This window comes from Polistes canadensis, unplaced genomic scaffold (genome assembly GCF_001313835.1).
Source record: "Polistes canadensis isolate GaletaPanama2010 unplaced genomic scaffold, ASM131383v1 scaffold_4, whole genome shotgun sequence".
NCBI classification, from domain to species: Eukaryota; Metazoa; Arthropoda; class Insecta; order Hymenoptera; family Vespidae; genus Polistes; species Polistes canadensis.
The window spans coordinates 487,260-507,015 of record NW_014569551.1 but is presented as its reverse complement, the minus strand read 5'-3'; the positions used below and the strand labels follow the sequence as shown (position 1 = coordinate 507,015).

The 19,756-nt window shown below is 33.3% G+C and overlaps 1 protein-coding gene across 2 annotated transcripts; it reads left to right on the top strand.

The window, feature by feature from the left end:
- Nucleotides 1-1,747: 1,747 nt before the first annotated feature.
- On the top strand, nucleotides 1,748-19,387 carry LOC106787832 (synaptogenesis protein syg-2). 2 transcript variants are annotated; one of them, XM_014750533.1, is made up of 12 exons: nucleotides 1,748-2,750; nucleotides 10,742-10,874; nucleotides 13,939-14,150; nucleotides 14,517-14,627; nucleotides 14,717-14,932; nucleotides 16,447-16,743; nucleotides 16,823-16,953; nucleotides 17,041-17,200; nucleotides 17,295-17,597; nucleotides 17,956-18,411; nucleotides 18,581-18,790; nucleotides 19,073-19,387. In XM_014750533.1, exons 1-12 carry the CDS (start codon nucleotides 2,630-2,632, stop codon nucleotides 19,114-19,116), a joined length of 2,394 nt encoding a protein of 797 aa, XP_014606019.1. In that variant the 5' UTR covers nucleotides 1,748-2,629; the 3' UTR covers nucleotides 19,117-19,387. The 2 variants fall into 2 exon arrangements, with proteins under 2 accessions (XP_014606019.1, XP_014606028.1); XM_014750542.1 differs by lacking the exon at nucleotides 1,748-2,750 and adding an exon at nucleotides 10,427-10,620.
- Nucleotides 19,388-19,756: the final 369 nt, after the last annotated feature.

Here is a 19,756-nt window from a genome sequence, read left to right as displayed (position 1 = left end):
CGAATTCTATTTCAATTTTGACATTATTAATAAAATTACTTCGTATCTTTATATTGAATTGTAAGACAAACTCTTGCCGATTATTAATACAAATTTATAGACATTATTTAGATACACTGAGATGGATATAATATAATATTTAAAGATATATTTCAAATATATTTATATATATTTATAAAAATGGTCATAAGTTTTCCGTGTAACCTGATGATACAACTGGTTGCCCGAAAAATTCCTATCAATTTAAACAAAAATACAATCACATGAAATATATTTTTATAAATTGTCAGAAACAACTTGTTAGACTTATTCTAACATTATTATTATTGTTTAATTTATAACAATCAGTGTGGATACTTGAAATTATTTAAACGAATACATATTGTATCAATCGACGTGTACGTTTAAATGCAATTAAAAAATATTCTAATAAAATGCAATAGCGCATAGAGGAGGGGGGGGGGAGGAGAAAAAAGAATAAAAAATAATACATACAGTACGGAATGTCCAGGAACACGCGACGTAGGAATATATCCCTATCGGTCTGTTGTGATTGGTCGAGAATGCCACGAGGTATGTGCGTGCGTGTGTGCGCGCGCGAACGGAACAAGCAAACGAGCGAGCGTGCAAGGCACACACGCGATTACGGAGGCTGTTCTTTGGTAAGCAGTGGGGGAGACTACACGCGTGTCTTCGCTTTTGCTTTTAGTTTCGTGCCAGTCGTTGCCGTTGCGACAAGGAGAATTTTGTCTCAAAAGTAGAAAGGAAGAGAAAAATATAAAGAGAGAGAAAGAGAGAGAGAGAGAGAGAGAGAGAGAGAGAGAGAGAGAGAGAGAGAGAGAATAGAATAACATTGAATTTCATTCGCGTTTGGATTTTTCGCATTTTTTTTGTTTTGTTTCAAAGAGACCCAATATCGAAATCGAATCGATCCGAAGAATAACGATAACAAGACTTCACGATCCACGAAACTTCGTAATTTTTGTTTTTTTTTTTTTTTTGTTGGCAAGAAGAACGAAACATCAAGGACATTTAAAAATTTCTAGCAGCCGTTTATCCGCGAGGGCGGAAATTCGAAATGATGATTAGTCGTGTCATCCCTCGGCTTTCGGAGTTTGCCAAAATTTTTCCAGCATTAGACCAATGACAAAACGGCCCAGGATTTATCGTGAACCCTCTCCGTAGGAAGATATAAATAAGTGACGTTTCGATGTTTTCTCGGTAGTGGCGAGAACGGTGAGAAGACTTAAGCAATATACCAACCTAGCTCTCGTTTAACGATCCTAGATATTCAAGGAAATCCTATTGAGAGAAACTTCAGAGTTCGATGTACGGTTCGACCGAAAAGAGAGAAAGAGAGAGAGAGAGAGAGATAGAAAGAACATGCAAACAGCAAAAGTCTTCTAGAATAGTGAGAAATGTAAATAGAAGGGGTAAAGGTTATTTGAAGATTTAGCCACCTGATCGTAGATCTAAATTGAACGATCCTTTGGTAGGAAAAAAACGATAACTTTATCTAAGAATAACGCGAAGAGGCGTTGAAAGAGAAACAAATAAAAATAAAAGGTTTATCCGTCTCGGAGATACGGGATCAAAGTTGAGATTCTTGCAAGAGAGGGTGGACGCGAAAGAAGAAGAAGAAGAAGAAGAAGAAGAAAAGGAAGAGGAAAAAGAAGAGGAATAAGAAGAGAGATAAAAAAAATAAAAAAAAAAAAAAAATAAAAGAAAAGAAAATATAAAAGAAAAAAGATAAAGAAGAAAGGAGGATAAAAAGAAAAAGTAAACTCTCGAGTAAAGAAAGGGAGAAAGAAAGGGACAGTCGGCGTCTAGATGTCTCCAACAACGACGGAATAAGTATTGACCGAGCCAAAGGAAATATCGGGCCGTTGCGAGGGAGATACGAAAAGGGTTGCCGTACGGGAATTGAAGCGAGAGGACGTGCAGGAACGGGGACAAAGAAGATAGGTCCGTTGGTTGGACAAAAAGTGCGACGGCTCGTTTTGTTAATCAAAAAGATTCCATGAGCTGGCCGCGACGTGTCCGGCGTAATAACGAGCACGTGTTAGGGAACGAGCCAGTATCTAACATCTTTACGAAAAAAAAGGGCTTACGAGGATCGTAAAAGAAAAAGAAACAAAGAGAAGGAAACAGAAAAAAAAAGCAACAAATAAAGAATAAAGCAGGAACGAACAGATAGGCAGACAGGCAGACACTCTCGTTGAAAATGTCGTAAATTCGAAATACGAAAAATCACGAGTTCTGTTTCTACTGATAATTTCTTTCTCGCGCGAAATCGATAACGTTAACGATAATATACGAAATTGAAAAAAATTGGATCTTGTATTTAAATAAAAATAAAAACTAAATAAAAATAGCAAATCAAGTAAAAAAGGGCAAGATCGAGAATGAAAGGAAGATCTTGCGAAAAGAGCGAAAGCTCGCGATCGATATTGTCGACCGCGGTGTATTCGTTGGAGGATCGAGCACGTCCAAGTTGAATTTATCAAGAGGAAATCTTCACGTTGATTCGTTCGAGCTACAAGCTCGAATGTTCATCGATCGAATGAGGAAAATCAGTTGCGAGGACGGTGTTTCACACGTCGACAAAAACACCTGTGCTTGATTCGAGATGCGCTCCTCGATCGGATATGGTACCTTATCGACGAGTTTGCTGATGTTACTAACATTGATAAAAGCACAAACGTCCGAGGCAACTGCTATGCCAGAAGAAAGTCCCTTTCAAAGCAAAGGTTTGAATTATTCTTATTTTCATTGATATTATTTAGCCCAATTCATTTCCATTTAATTTAATACAATAGTACAGTTGATGTTGATGTACATATATCGATTTATTGATTAACGAACGAACGAGGATCATCGCCTTTAGCACTGACCCTCGATCAGTTTTAAATAAACTACAAACTTAGCATCAAGCTAAGTTCTACCACTTTACGCTGCCCAAACCGGAAGGATTTAAATAAACTCACGCGTACGCGTTTGCTCGCTTGCTCGCTTGCTCGCATGCACGCACGCACGCATTCGCGACCCACTGACTTTTTCGCCTTCGAAAACTTTCAACCGATGCTTTGTTTTCTCTTACGTCTTACAACAAGAATAGACCTCTCTCTCTTTCTTTCTCTTCTAACGTTCTACTTTCACTTTTTAAGATAATAATAGCGTTGCCTTTACGACTATTTTCCTTGCCGCGGGAAACTGAACACACGAATGCATAATGTTTAGATAAGCTTCTCTCCTTTTTCGCTAATAGAACGCTGATCGATTGGAAATATTTTCCTCGGTGAATTTTAAACGAACCCGTTTAAATGCTAATACTTGATGAAAGCGAAATAAATTTAACCAGTTGGGACCGGGTGGCAAGGGTGGAGGGGGACTGGGCGGGGGCGGGTTCGAAACATTTATTTTAGCCAATAAAAAAAAACAATTTGTTTATCCTTTCTATTTTTGTATTGTTGAGATATTTGTGTATTATTTATAAGGTCGAACTTTTCCTTTTTCTGACAAAACATACTTCGAAGATTAAAATGTAAATTTTTTCATTTAGAAATAATGGAAACTGGCTGAGAATCAAATATTGACCTAGATCTTATCTCGCCTAATTGAAAAGGAAAAAGAAAAAAAAAGAAAATCTAATTTTAAGAATTTGAGAGATAAAAGAAACAAACTAATTTTAAAAATTTGAGAGCTTCTCGTCGGACCAAATTTTTGAAATTTCTTTTCAGTACACAATTTCGCGAATCATCGATTTCAAGACCATGGAGTGAACTTTCATTTATCAAAAGAAAATATAGCTAATTGCTTTTTGTGTTTATGAAGTATACAAGCTTTTTTTGCAGCCTTCTGCATGTTACATTCAACCTTTCTGGTACGATAACCATCTCTTGCGACAAATTGATGGACGTACAAGCCAATTTCCATACGTAACGACGTTAATATTATTTTTTAAATTTATGACACAATTTCATGAAAAGAAAAAAAAACCATTGCGATTTCTATCTGCTGCTTACAATTTATAATTTTCGTAATGGAAATGAGCACAAAGTGATTAAAAGGTTCATTCATATTTTTTATATAATCCATGGATATATGGTTGCTACAAAGTATACATCTTCAGTTATATTATTATTAATTAGTTTTATTTTCTCCTAGACGAGAAAGCTTTATATTCATGGTTGAAAATGTTTAATTAACCTTTACAGCATTTATGCACTGTCAACTGTATCATGATTATGAGCTTTGTTAGTAGTAAAGATGTTGTGGACCCTTGTTTGTGGAACTATCATGGAAAAATGTTGTCCAAATTGCTATCATTGCATCTACTATCATTTCACTCGTTGAATTCCTTGTGATTTATTGTACATGAGTTTTTATATACTCTGGTTTCCATTCTTCATACTCAGCAGTTGTTCTCAGTTTTTTCCATTTACTCGTAAATTTTACATGTACGTGTGTATATACATAACAAGTTGCAATCTTGTTATGTGTACACTGCATACGAAACAAGATTGCAATAAAATAACATGATGCAAAGTAAAACAAATGTTAGAAGATGGAATAATTGTTCGCATTGAAAGCACCAAACTGTTAGCTCACAATTTTGTTTAATTTCATAATCGAAAATAGTTTTGATAACTTTCGGTAAGGGATAAGAAAACAAAAAATGAATTGTTTAGATCAAAAAGAATCATGCGTTTAACGTTCCTTTCGATTCGTTGAATGAAAGATGTAGAAAAAAAAAAAAGAATTAACCCGGTGCGATAGAACAGGACGGATGGTGATTTGATTTGGCAAGATTCGCAACGTCGCTCATTTGCCGAGACTGTAATTACATTATTAATCTCTGGCGCCGACGGCATGGCATCCTATTTCTGGAAAAAAGAAAAAAAGAAAAAGAAAATAAAAAAAAAAAAAAACAAAAAAAAAAGACAGAGAAAGTATAATATTCTGCTAGGAATTTTTAGCGCGCTCACTCGTCATTTGCTTATTTCAGTAAACAGGTTACGGAGAAAGAAGAGATGTAATTTAAATATTTAAATTGCTCTTTGATGTTATTAATTAAATAGCAATTCAAATATTAAGGATTTCATGATCGTAAAGAAGTTAGCTCGGAATTCTATGTTATAAATTCGCAACTACTTCAAATTTACCATCTTATATATAATCTTCAATTAAAATATATTTTTCTCGGTAAAACGTAAAGAAAATGAAAATGAAATGTGTTATATTTCGTTCAATATGTCAAACAGATAATCTTGGATTAGATAAAAAAAAAAAAAGAAAAAAAATGAGTGAAATAAATTAGAAGAATTGTACGAGACACGTAAGTGGAACGCCTTTAATTATAGCACACTCGACCTTTTTATTCGAATTATTTGATATCATTTTGCATAATAACCTTGGACATTAGAACGATCTTTCGTTTTGATAAAATGTCAAAGGAGTTCTGACGAATCGATGAATATCTTCTACTCGTAGTTTATTTTCGGCAGCGATCCCTTGGATTCCATACCAAGTTCGAGAACTCAGCTGGCTTCAAGTTCGAAGCGAAAGAATTTGCACGATTTATTTTCAGCGGGTGTAAGGAAAAAGACGAGTGTCGCCCCTGTTATATAGAAAGAAAGATTGTTCGCCATCTGGGAAATTCTATAACGAAAAAATATACGTTTTTGTATATCAGTAGATTTGAAAAAATGTGTAAATTTTTGTTTATTCAAGATCCTATTTAAATATGATTCCCAATAATATTTGAAATTTATTTTTCGTCGCAATAATGGAAATGACTATTCTATTAATATTCCATCGGATGCAACCGTTGTCCGCAATCAAAATATCCAGAACGATTTATTTATCACGATTGCACGCCACCCAAGAAGATATCGTAAATAGATATTGTATTTGCTGAACGGTAAAAGTAAAGTAGCAAGGGATTTGTTTCAAAAGGTTTTCTGGTAGATAAAAATGCATAAAGTTTAAAACACACAAGCTTGAGAACGAGAAATCTTTGTTATATTTATTATTTACATTTTGTTTAAAATTTTAACGCTTTTGTTTAATTTTTCTCGAATATATCTTGCAATTTTATATATCTTATATCTTTTATCTTTATTCTTTTTATTTTTTCTCATATAAATTTGAGAATAAGTATTATATAATTAAACGCTTTTCGTTTTATCGTATGCGCCAAGTAATAAAGTTAGTAAATCAACACGTGTGATTGCCCATGTAATTGAATGCTATTCCAGCGTTACAAGCGTAGCCAAGGTTATATCAAACCAAGTCGAGCGTAATTCCGTTCAAATGATTATTCCAAAAGTTGAAATGTTGAGCTGTAGTTATGAAAATGGCTCACAGCCGAATAATTTAGTTTCTAACTTTCGTAAATATATAAATGCTATCTTCGACGAGTAAATAAAGAAAGAGAGAAAGAGAAAGAGAGGGTGATCATTAACTTAAACAAAATTTATTAACCAACTATTAATTTTTGTTCTTAATGGAAGAAGAAATGATTTAAGAGTTTATTTATCAAAATACATTTTAGTCTCGTAATACAAAACTCAAAAATAATTCGTCCACTCGTACGTAAAAATGAAATTTAATTTGTGACTTGTTTCAACAAAAATTTGATTATCACGACTGGGTTTAAATAATAAATTGTAGGAAAAACGCGTGGCTCTCTTTATGAAAACGCACCATCTGCTTTGCAGCTGCTCACGAAGATCTTTATCGACTACGTTATTAATCGATGAATAATTTTCAAACGTAGATATATATATATATATAAACGTATGCCATTTTTTCGTTATATTATTGAATTCTTTACTAATTAGTTCTTCATATTTATTATTCAATTAACTTCATGTTCCTACAACATTATCGATTGTTTCAGTAATTTATTCAACGAATTAGATTTTTACACGTGTTCGTTTCCAAAATCTAGGATAATATACTTCAACGTTAAATAATATTCACTGAAGTATTATCAAAATGTTACTATCACATCCTATAATTTATCATATAACAACTAAACAAAATATTCAATGTTTTCCCTGCAACAAGTGAAAATCGAATCGCGTAAATATGTAAATGGGTAGATAACCGTGTTCAGATTGTAGAAATATTAATTTCGATAGGTGAAACAAGCGGTGGAAATGACGAGTGACGTAATAGAGTGTGCGAAGCCTAGAGGGTAAAGAGTTAAATGATTGATAAAATTAACATACAAAACGGTCATGCAAACGCCCTTATTCTTTTACGTGAGCCCTTGCGGCACGACACGAAAAGTAAGTTCGTTAAAAGGGAAAACCGACGTTAACCTGGATCGCACCCAAGAGAAAAAGAAAAAAGAAAGGGCGGGGGAGAATGATGAGGGAGAGGATATGAGTAAGGGTGAGAAAGAAAAAGAGAGAAAAAGAGAGAAGAAGAGAGAGAGAGAGAGAGAAAGAGCATGGAAAGAAACTGAAAAAATGGTCAACGGAAAAGATTAATTTGTGGTTTGTGTAAACGAAATTATTTTCCAGTTAAAAAAGATAAATGATCGTAAAATAGTGTACCTTTTGAAATAAGGAAATGTAAATCTAAGTAACCACCTGTCGGTTGTGTAGAAGATAAATCTTTCTTCTCACCACTTTAAGTGTGTATTTGCAGTCGGGAGTGTTTTCTTTAAACATCTACAAGAACGGATAAAAAGTAACGATTCAATTAACAAAGCTAATTGATCAATTTTCTTATACCATTGCTACTGACACTAAATTCGTTAATGTTCAAATAAAATATTCCATTAAAGATGAATCACATTTGATTTTTGACAATTTTTTATTGGAACGCTTATAAAGATCGTGTCAAGGGAAAACGTAGTTAAAGGTTTTAAATGGATAAGAAGAAGCATCGATTCGATGTGTGACATTTGTGTGCTACTCGAAGTCTTATCGGAAAACTGTACTTCTTACGGATGGAATGGCAACAGGTGTTGGTCGCTTGCAGTTAGAATCAAACAAGAAAGGTGGTGGAGGAATGCAGCAGGTAGACATACTTGTGAAAGACAAACCTATTTTAAACATTCCAATAACTATCAGAGACCCTTTAAATTCTATTCTCAGATAACCTTGTCCCTTTACCAAGAATTTAAATCATAGAATATCCATACGATATTAAGAATAGTTCATTATTTATTTTCTTTCAAATATTCAGAAACAAAAAGAGAGAGAGAGAGAGAGAGAGAGAGAGAGAGAGAGAGAGAGAGAGAGAAAACAAAGAAAATGAAACCATTAACAAGAAATAATGATTCGAGAAAGTTAAACAACGAGAAATCATAAGTTTAACATGAAATACAAAGAAGAGAAAAATATAAAAGTCGAGCTTAATCAAAGCGGGTCATCTCATTTCTTTTCTTAGTTCTTTCTCGGATATCTACATGATAGATATTTACTTTAATAAAGAAAAACTTCAAAAGAATTAAAACACGTGATTTTATTTAATGTAGATTTGCACACTGCTACGTCAAACTGGATAGAAGGAAAGGAAAAAAAAAAGAAAGAAAATAAGAACGAAGGAAATAAAGAAAGGAGTTAAAAAGAGACCGTAACAACGCATACGAAAATAGATGAGTCAGCGGAAGTATGGTTTCACAACAAACGTGATACAAAAATAGCTAGTTTACCCTTCGAACAACTATTATTTACATAACTGCATTTCACCTTGTTGAAGATATCTTTTTCAAAGTATTGTATATGCATTTGCATATAAAATCTTTTTAATATCGAACATTGCCTTTATGCACATTTTAAACAAGTAAAGAAAACGAGCCCGAATGTCTCCGATATATTTTATCTGGGTCAAGAGGGTTATAAAATAAAATATAAAATAAAACAAGTCAAAGTAGAGAGAGAAAGAGAAAGAGAAAAAGGGACGGGACGGGATGAAAAGTACCCACTTGGTTGGTCTTGGTTAATCTTGATTAGCGGAAAATGTAGGTTCCTGTTGATTGTCAAGTCTTGCGCTAGCATCCCCTTAGCTGATCCCCCTTCATCCCTTCTTTGAAATGTGTTGAAGTTTTTGTAAGAAAACTTGTCGTCGAGAAAAGTAAGAGGAATAATCGATCCAATCCGAAGATAAATTTGTAATAAGCTAACTGAATTCGCTAGTTCTGTTGAAAGAAAATAGATGGACAAGGGGGGGAGGTGGTGGTTGGAGGAGGATGAAAAGGAGGAGAAGAAGAGGAGAAGCAGGAAGATTTCGCGAAGAAGCGACGAAACGTCCTGTCGGGAGGACAAACTAGTTTCGGTCGTTTTGTCTGTCAGCAGCGCGTTTCAGTAAAGAGGACGAAGAAGTTGCATGTAGGGAAAGGGTGGAAACGAAACCGGAACCGCTGACGCGGCGAACGAAAAATAAAAGTACCTACACGAATCGCCTTTATGTATACCGTGAGAGAATCCTTCGAGAATGTTCTTTATCGTCGTCGCAAAACGTTTTTCTACGATAAATTAATCTTTCCACGCTTTTCCCCATTTCTTGTCTCTTAAAAAGTTTATTCCAACATTTGTCTTCAAGTATATCTCATCTGTTGTTGTTTTCTTTTTTGTTTTCTCTTTTTTTCTTTTCTTTATACTTAATTTTTATTACTACGAATTTGTATTTATTTTTAACGAAACGTATGATACGTATAGAAAAGATTTGTTGGTTTTAATTAACGTTTATCTCTTTCCTCGATTATGCATCACGTAGAATGTGATTAAACGTCTTTATTACGATTCTCAATGTATAAAAGGAAAATTGAATAATTTTTTTCCCCAGAGTGAACAGATTTACAAACTGATATAATTTGTTAATTCTTTACAACGTAGTTGCAGGATAAAGAAAAATGAAAATATGTTCGTTCGGATTAAATGTTGAACGGGGGTGTTGCATATATTCTTGCCAAAAACTATGCAAATATATCCTTTATCTTCAATTTATAGAAGTAAACGCTTGCCAAGTTTTATTTCTTCTTTTTATCTTACACGATATTTATCTAGTGCTTACCTTTATGTCCGAGGGGTGAGAACGGGGAGTGATAATTTTATACAGATGAATATTTTACATCGTGAGAAATCAAATTCATTGAAAACTTTACTCCCTCGAGTAAAGATCTTTTTCAATGACGTTGTTCTTTTCATCCTTTTCCACCACTTCACATCGAATTTTTTCATCATCCAACGATCAATGATCTTATTATATATAAAATGCTGCAAATTTTCTTTTTATTTCTCTTACATATATATATAACACTTTTAACGAGATTAAAATTAAACTCACGAAATTGAGATTATTTACATGCGCGCGTTTGCAAAGAAGTAGCATAAAATCTTTATTGAAAATTTGTATTCAAGTAAGTTACCTTTGTAAATTCTCTCAGGTAGGAGGTTGCTTTTGAAAGAAGAACGATGAATCTAGGTTCGATACACGATTCTCTGAGTCGTCGTGTTTCGCACGAGCGCGATTTAAACTTAGATTCACGAAGATGTTATGAGGCACGATACGCGGAGGAAATAGAAACGATAAACCGCCATGATCCTTGACGTTGTTCGCTACCACGTGCGTGAGAACTTGGTGTTAACGTACACTCCGGTATGCCATTGACAAGTGACTCTTTATTCCTTTCTAGTATTATATCTTCTATTCCAATACATACCTCTTCTCTATTTTTTTTTCTTAATAATATTTTCACGTTATTTTCTTTTCTTTACAGTACCTGCCAAATTGATATGGGCCAACGAGGGAGATGACGTGGAATTACCATGTGACATAACACCTCCCACTCCTAATGATTCTGTTAACATGGTACTCTGGTTTAGAGATAGTGCTGGCATACCTCTTTACAGGTAATCTTAAAACATACAATTCGTTTTTATTATTTACAAATTTATCACGATTACACTGAGTATTCTAAATGTTTAATTTTATAAGATTTAAAATTGATATTATGATAATTTGTCAACTTTTATGAATATATCGTTGTGTTTTATATAAATTTTATATAAAATAATTATTTAATTCTTAATATAATCTATAGTATATTATTTTTAATTACTCATATATGTACACTAAAGATATCGTTTCTCAAAGTGACAAGATATATTTATTTTCCTGACTATTAATATGCTATTACGAGGAATAAGACATTTTTTGGCATCACTTAAGATTCCTGCATTGACTTCCTGATTTCGTGGAAGTTAGAAAATGATTCACACAATGAGATTTCTTTCAAAGCTCATAATACTCGGGTACTGACCGCAAGCAAGCGTTATTGGGAGATACCATTGTTCTGATGCTGCATCTCGAAATATCTCACAACCTAAAACAGACGGTTTCAAATCGTACGGATCTCTATATTATCTTTCATCTAAATTTCTTAGATCATTATCAAACGTAATATTTGACACGACTTGAATTTATAACTAAATAAACTATTTACTTCCACGTATTGATTTTCGTTATATAAGAAATATTAGAATTTTCAGTATTTTTCGTTTAAATAAGTTTTTACGAAAAATTGTTTACGAAAAATCCGACAATGGAGTATCCGGTTTGCAAATAAATATCACTATGTTCAATATTTGATAGGAAAATAAACATGAGCAATATTTTTTACTAAAAATTTAAATAACTACTGTTGACTGAAAAAATATGTATCTTATGTTGATTTTTTAGTTTCGAGAGAAATAGGTGAACTGCAAAGTATTGTAATATTAAATTGTAAAATCGAATATCAAATTTTCAATTAATCAATAAAATAAAAGAATTTAATATACAACAATTCGAATAAAAAATTTAATTAAACCATTTACTAAGCGGTCATTGCAAAACAGGTTAAGTCAGATCAGTGATATATATCGAAATATTTGGAAAGAATTTGGTTAATCGGAAGCGTTGATGGAAATTGGGTTGATGAAATTCGTGAACGTCGACCAATCACAAAAATAGAGCAAACTTATCGAACGCGTGTTTTCGTCTGACGCGTTTATCGAAACGAGATGTTAGGTTCATCGAGTTTATTTACGAAAATGAAGTAACTTCGATCGCAAAGAAAATAAAACTTGTTGAAAAACTGTAGACATGTATGTTACCATTTGCGCATCATTAAATACTCATGTACAGTTGGAAAAAAATTATCTCTTACGGTACGGTTTATGAAATTTACCGTGGAAATGTTTTACAAGAGAAAGTTTACACATATGCATACAGCTTATATATTTAAGTATTTTGTAAATATTTCTATATATATCTGAGCACTTTTAATAATAATTAACTAGTTAATTTTATCTCATTAAAACTTTCATTTCGCATTTTCTTTCAATTATCGTATTTATCTAGAAGGAAATGTATAATAATAATGATAAAAATACACACACCTTTTCGTACGTAAGAATAAATTACTAAATTACTATAGCACTGCTCTTAATTCATTTAAAAAATGACAATTATTGGTAATAAGAGATGTATGGAAATAAAAATATAATGATTACTCGTAAATGAAAAACCACTTTTAAATGTGGCTCGTTATTTTTCATATATATGTTTTTATTATTCAAGAGATATTACTTTTTCCATAGTAAATATAATATATAAAATTTTTCATATACATGGATACACATTTAAAATGTTTAATCATATTATTGAATAGGATAAAATAGGTGGAAAGGGAGACTTCTCATATTGACGTATATAAAATCGACTGGTACGTTATTATCAATTGTCAATATAATATATAAATCCATAAATACACTTTCTAACTAAAAAATGTCGCAGTTCTCTTTTATTTTACTGACATTATTTATATTTATTGCTTTCTAATATATAGAAAATTATTAAAAGTTAACTAGAAACGATAAAAATTACATTACTATTTCTAATAATTGGTTAAAAAAATAAAGTTAATTTGATTTTTTCTCGCATATAAACATTGGAACCGTAGGAAGAAAGAAAGAGAAAAAAATAGAAAAACATTATTAAAGGGTAATGAACAGGTGACGTGTCAAACGGTATAGAAAACAGATTTCTCTTTTGCATAGACTTTATGGCTTTGTTTATTCATTCGACGCTTGCCTATGAGACCTAGAATTTCTCGATGAAAAACAGGCATAGCAGATGAGTAAAGGGAAAGAAGAAAAAGAGATGGGGGAAAAAAAACGAAGAAGATGGAACGACGAATAAGCGTTTCGAACTGCGTCGAAACGTACGCTCTCTGTTTTTTCCCTCGGCAATTATATTTAATAGTATGGTTAGAAAGAACTTCCGTTCGCTTTGTATCAATTCCATGACTTTGTAAAGATGTTTAAATCTACTACGTTCCATGAATTTTCATATTTTAACGAAAACGATTTGTTGTCAAGCTTATAATAACATTAAAAATAAGAAAAAGTATTTGAAGAATGTAACCATGTTTGTTTCGATTCATTTGTATACTTCTACATTTTCCTGTCTTTTACGAAATTTCTCATTTCACCATAAAGATTTCTCGCTTAGATTGCATAACGCGTTAGTCCTAAGCGGCAAATCTAAATCTGAGCATTCAGCCTGCCAACTATCCTTTTTTCCGTCCGCGAATAGATACCAGTTTGCGAGTTAGTCACCAAGATTCACCGAGCTTATGGCAATACTGTTTACTCTGGTATATAAGTTCTATCGAATTTGGATGGTTTCCATGAAATCATTTCCTGGAAAATTTCACGAGTTTCTTGCAATTCGTAAGATTTTTAGCGCGAATAGGTAATAACTCGTAATTTAAATCTTTCTTAATGATCATTAGATTGGAGAAGTAGGAATTAAACAGGTGTTAAGTTAAACAAGTGTTATTACCTGTTAAAAGTTGAGTTTATCATAAAACTTTTCAAACTAAGTATAATAACGATACTTGATATCTACCTCACAACAAACTTTTCGTAGCCTAGACGCAAGAGGCGGCAATTTAAGCGCCGCATTTCATTGGGCCGACAGCGACGACCTTGGAAGGAGAACTTACTTTCAAGTGGGCGACGGTCAACGATCAAAATTGAAGATCACCAAAGTCAAATATAAGGATCAGGGTTTATACAGATGTAGAGTTGATTTCGTCGACTCCCCAACAAGAAATTTTCGAGCAAACCTCACCCTCGTCGGTAAGTAATAAATAAGTCAGACTGTTAATGGTTTTCCAACAAAAAAAAAAAGAAAAAAAAAAGAATAAACGGTAATTGAAGTATATCTATAAGTATATATATATATATATATATTCCTAGAATCTAAAGTAAAGTTTGAAATTGAAACGTAGATGGTAACTATAACTGACATTTTTAAAGGACGAATAAATAAAAATTAATTGAAGATTTTAATCTGACCCGTAAAATCGTGTTAGATCACACGGAACAGTGTCTGCTTAAGTTAATAGGAAGCAATTAAAATCTACTCTATGCTAAACGATCTTACTATTATAACCCTGATTCCAAGAAATATCATTAGAGCGGCCCCCTTTTTATATTTTTCAGAGGAACCGACGAAACCAGTAATATACGATGCGCAGGGACGCGAGGTAACTGGGATAGGCGGCCCTTTTCTCGAGGGTTATGGTCTGCTTTTGACCTGCCAAGTTTCTGGAGGTAAAACTATATTTATCATTCATGTCTACGTTTCATAAATATGTAAAGTATCTTCCTCAAATGAATATCGAATGATTTTTCAATTTTAGGAAAACCGAAACCATCAGTAACATGGTGGAAGGACGGTGAGCTACTCGACGGTGTAGTCGACACTCCTACAGTTGGTTCCTTGAGCAAATTCACGATAAATCATCTCTTCATTGGCAACATTACTCGGTCGTTATGGGGCACAAAACTTGAGTGTAGAGCTCAATCCGCCCCTATGACGAAACCTATCATTCGAGAAGTACCTCTTGATATTTATCGTGAGTAATTATTTCAAATAATATGCACATTATCGATATTAACGAACCGCAAAATCGTAATGACATTTTGGTATTCCCTTTTGGAAAGTTAAGCTATTCGAGTGAAATAGAAAAATATTGATAGGTTTCATTTGATATTTATCGAATTGCAATTATCTTGTTGTCTACACAAAACTTTCTATAATTTGATTGTATTCAGAGGGATGTTTTTAAAGCTTAACTTATTTTAAATGCCATTTCTAACCTCTAACGCAGATTTCTCGGCTTAAAATTAGAAAGACCGAATCATGACGCCCTCCAAGGTCACTCCTTTGATTTCAAGCACGTGCTAAAATGCACTCGGAACGGAACTATCCTCAACGTTTTGCTTTGCAGTTAAAAAAAATATCTCGCTTACGTTTCATCGCGTCTCTGACGATACTTTTGAGGAAAGTAAAAAGAAATAAACCCCCCCCCCCAAAAAAAAAAACCAAGACAATCGGATCACTTTCGGTAATCTTTACGATCGAAAGTGAAAGGAACATTTACACCGAATTAAGCGAATATATTGAGAAGAAAAATTTAGTTGAACTCGCTGACGAGTAGAAACGTGAAAGCTCTTCTACGATGATATCAGCGAAAAAGCTTTATGCGACCAGCGAAGAAAGAAGTTTAAATTTAGGAGAGGCAAGCGAACCGCAGCGGAAGCAAAGCGAATTCCGGCGGTTTCGCGCGTTCTTCTCCTTAACTCCTTTGGCGGCTGCATTTCGTAGAATTGTCGTCGAATATAAAAATACACTCCTCAAATGCCAACCAGACGAACGCTTCTTTTCGATCGTTAATTTCGTTTCCTGTAAAAATACTTTTCTATTTGACGAAGCATTCTATCCGATTTCAAAAAACTCATTTTCAATTTAAAAAGAAACGATAAATTACGATGAAACATAAAATTTAACTTAATTAAAATATCATGTGAAATTTATATTTTCATAATTAAATCAAAAATATAATAATATCCTATATAAATGTTACCGTCAAGGCCGGAAATCAGTCATTGCTAGTAATTCCTCGACATTGTTATCAATGCAAAGCGCCTTCCTTTTACAGAATTTTTCCTAGGCATCGAACATAATACTTTGATATTCTATAGAATATCATATTACTATTTAAACAACGTTGAAAAGAATACATTCTCGGGACAGGCACACACAGCCACACGCAACCCCTCCCTCCCAAAACAACCCATACAGGTAAAAACCATTTCTTTCTAAACCTGTTTATCTTCCGATACGATAGAGAACAAAAGATACAGATTTCCGTGGAAATCTCTATGAATATCTGTCTAACTAATGTCTAGAAAATATAGCCTGAACTTTTGCAAATTGATTTATAACACGATAAGGTATTTTACACATAGGAAAAAGGGAGTACTTTAATTTATTATAAGAGTCATTAAAATCTATTCACTTTTAGTATAAAAAATAATAGATTTAGTTAATAGATTTTATTCATTGATTCGTTTATTTTCTCTTAAGTTAAACCAGCCGTGGTGAAAATCACCCTAAGCGACAAAGAGATGTACGCCAGTCGTCCGATCGCAGCGAAATGTGAAACTTGGGGTAGTTCGCCAGCTGCCAGAATTATATGGAAATTAGGTGACGAGGTGATCGGTGATCCTATCGTTTCTATTACTCAAAGAAGTAATTCCACCGTCAGCAAGATCGTTCTTGCTCTTGGAAAAAATGACGATGGAAAGGAACTTACTTGCAAAGCTGAAAATCCTCGATTTCCTGGCGGGGTTCTCGAGGAAATGAAAATTCTTCACATACATTGTGAGTTATTGAAAATCTTATCGGAATTCGATTTATCACGAGATCTTTCAATTTTATTTCATATAATATTAATCTATAGACGCACCGGTTTTAACGGCTCACCTAGCAACAGGATATATTCTAGACACATTAAGAGAAGGGGACGATCTGAAATTAGTCTGCGATGTTCAGAGCAATCCCCCACCGACAAAAGTTATTTGGTATCACAACGTAAGTATTTTTTCTTCAATAATTTTCTGGCCTAGAACAAAACTAAATCATTAGAGATAATAATAAACGAAGAAATTGTCTATTCAGGATGTACGATTAGTTCACGACGTGAGTACCGGTATTTTGATATCCTCAAATACGCTCACTCTACGTGTTCTTACTCTCGACCACTCTGGTGAATATTCTTGCGAAGCTACAAACTTTGTTGGACAAGGACGAAGTCCACCTATTCCTATTCACATGAAGTGTAAGTTGCTAAATAATTAAAAAAAAAAAAAAAACGATTTGATGATTGTTAACAAACCGAAGATAAAAATTGTGCAATTTGATGATGCGAACAGATGCTCCAAGATGCAGAGAGGGTTATGAGAGGCGAGAAGTAATGGCTGTTAGACGGGAAACGGTAACCGTAAGATGCGAAATCGAAGCAGATCCAAACGAGTTGATTCGATTTTCCTGGAGTTTCAATGGAACGCGAAGCGACGTCCTACCGCTACCAAATTCAAGAGTTCGAGATAATGGCCTCGTTAGTTTACTGGATTACACTCCCAGTGCGGATACCGATTACGGTACTCTCGCTTGTTGGGCTAGTAACAGTATAGGAAGGCAAAGGCTACCATGCTTGTTCAACGTAGTACCTGCAAGTAAGTATTATCATATTATTCATCAACAAAGCTGATCAAAAATGACGAATTTAATAAGCATATACATATCTACATACATCGTGAGATAATATTTTTGTTAGCTGCTACCCAATTTTGAATTCTTTCTTCTTTGTTCCGTTAAAGGTGGACACAAGTGTTAATCTCTGTAACATAAAATTAAATACATTGAAATTATTTCAATTTATATTACTCATTATCGGTAGATGATCAAAAATTATTGATCTAATTCAATTTTCTTACGATAATACATGACTATAGATAAATACAAGATTAATTTTAATTTCAATCAACGATTTTCCTAAGAAGCCTTATCTTATGCTATTTTTTGTTGTTGCAGAAACACCACAAACACCGATGGACTGTTCGTTACACAACGAAAGCACTTCCTTAGAAGTAAATTGTATTCCTGGTTCGGATGGTGGTTCACCACAGCACTTCCTCTTGGAAGTTCGCGGTTCCTTTGGTAATTCTGGCATCGTACAGGTCATTCCACAAACCCTTCAAACGCCTCAGAGCGATCAAGGTGCAGTCAGCGAAATACCGCCTATATATCAAGAAAGAAATCCAAATCCTATCTTCCGACTTCACGATCTCGAACCTGGCTATGATTATACTCTCTACGTATATGCAGTCAACGGACGTGGAAGAAGTAATCCTGCTCTTCTTAAGCACGTACAAGTTGCTGAACCAATTGGTGGAAAATTAGAAAGTACTGGCATTTTTCTCGAGGATTTGAAGAAAGCAATACCTCAAGTCGACTCACAAAGCATGATCATCGTGATTGCTTTTATAGGTAGAAAAATATTCTTTTCAATAGCCAACGAGCATTATAGTTTGTATTACGCGTTTTTGACATGAGTACGAACGTAACTCGGAAAAGATTTCAACAATTGATTTTAATAATGCATCTCTGTATTGAAATACAATCAAATATATTTTTATCTTGTTGTTTTTAAATGCAGGTATAGCGGCGTTGATTTTAGTATCCATTGGTGTAGTTATTGGATTGGTGATTTGCAGAAGAAGATCAAATAGGCCTGTTGCTTCTAGTCCTGACGATTTTACTACACCGACTTATATATCCGCGCAAAGAATCGAACCTAGAATTAGGTACACGACCGATGGCAGAAACTCCCAGAGAAGAAGCTTATACGTCGAAGAAAATCGAAACGGTATTTTATAAATTATTTATTATTCGATTAATATTTTTTAAACCATCGTATTTGTAACTGTGCAATATAAGATATAAATAGAACAAACAAGTTCACGTTGTTTAACAAACTTTTGATATACCGCCGATTAAAGGCGAACGATATTTACTATGATTTTGAGAAACCGATAATTTTCTAAAGTTCAATAAACATACATTGATTAAAACGTTAATAATTATAAGATTATTACGAAGCCAATTATGAATTAAACGAAACAGACAAACAAATTTCTTTCTTTTACAGATCCAAATATTTTGCAACAAGTAGAAGTCGATTTGCAAGTCTAATTGAAAAAATTTGAAACGAGCTACGTGACTTCCTTGCGAAAGCATAATCGTATCACCAGTATTTTAATTAAGAAAATGAAATCTATAATAGGAATTTTCTCGATATTTCTGATCAAGACGCGAATTATAAGTATTAGCATAGATAGTATTATTTTCGTAAAAAGAAAAACGTAATAGTGTACAGGATATTTCTCTCGACAAACAAGTGAAATTTATTAATATAAACAGCATAGATATTTTCAATATTTTAATTCTAATTGTATAATAAAATGTTAACATTAGGCGTGATAATAATTAATATAATCAAATTAATAATTAATTTTAATATAAAAAAAACAAAAGTATAGATCTCTCGCTTAGCCAAAGATAAATGTACATTTATTTTTCCACGGCTTGCGTGATATTGTACATACGTATTGTAATTCCAATCGTAATTCCTACTTTTGTCGTCGTAATCGTACTCTCGATGTAAGTAATTTATAAAACGTTATACCTCATTCAACAAAGCAAATATATTATAAGTTTATCATTAAGGAAATGCAATTAGTGTACCAATAGGAAAGGTATCGTGTAGATAAAGTTTACCCTGATTTTCTATACAACTATGTACATATTTTTGCGTAAGTAATTAAATAACAAA

Bases quoted from the DNA above. Each gene is read 5' to 3' on its own strand.
- LOC106787832 (XM_014750533.1), top strand. From the start codon at position 2,630: ATGCGCTCCTCGATCGGATATGGTACCTTATCGACGAGTTTGCTGATG. The intron at 17,201-17,294 runs GTAAGTTGCTAA...TGATGCGAACAG, and splicing joins TATTCCTATTCACATGAAGT to ATGCTCCAAGATGCAGAGAG. The intron at 18,791-19,072 runs GTATTTTATAAA...TTTCTTTTACAG, and splicing joins CGTCGAAGAAAATCGAAACG to ATCCAAATATTTTGCAACAA.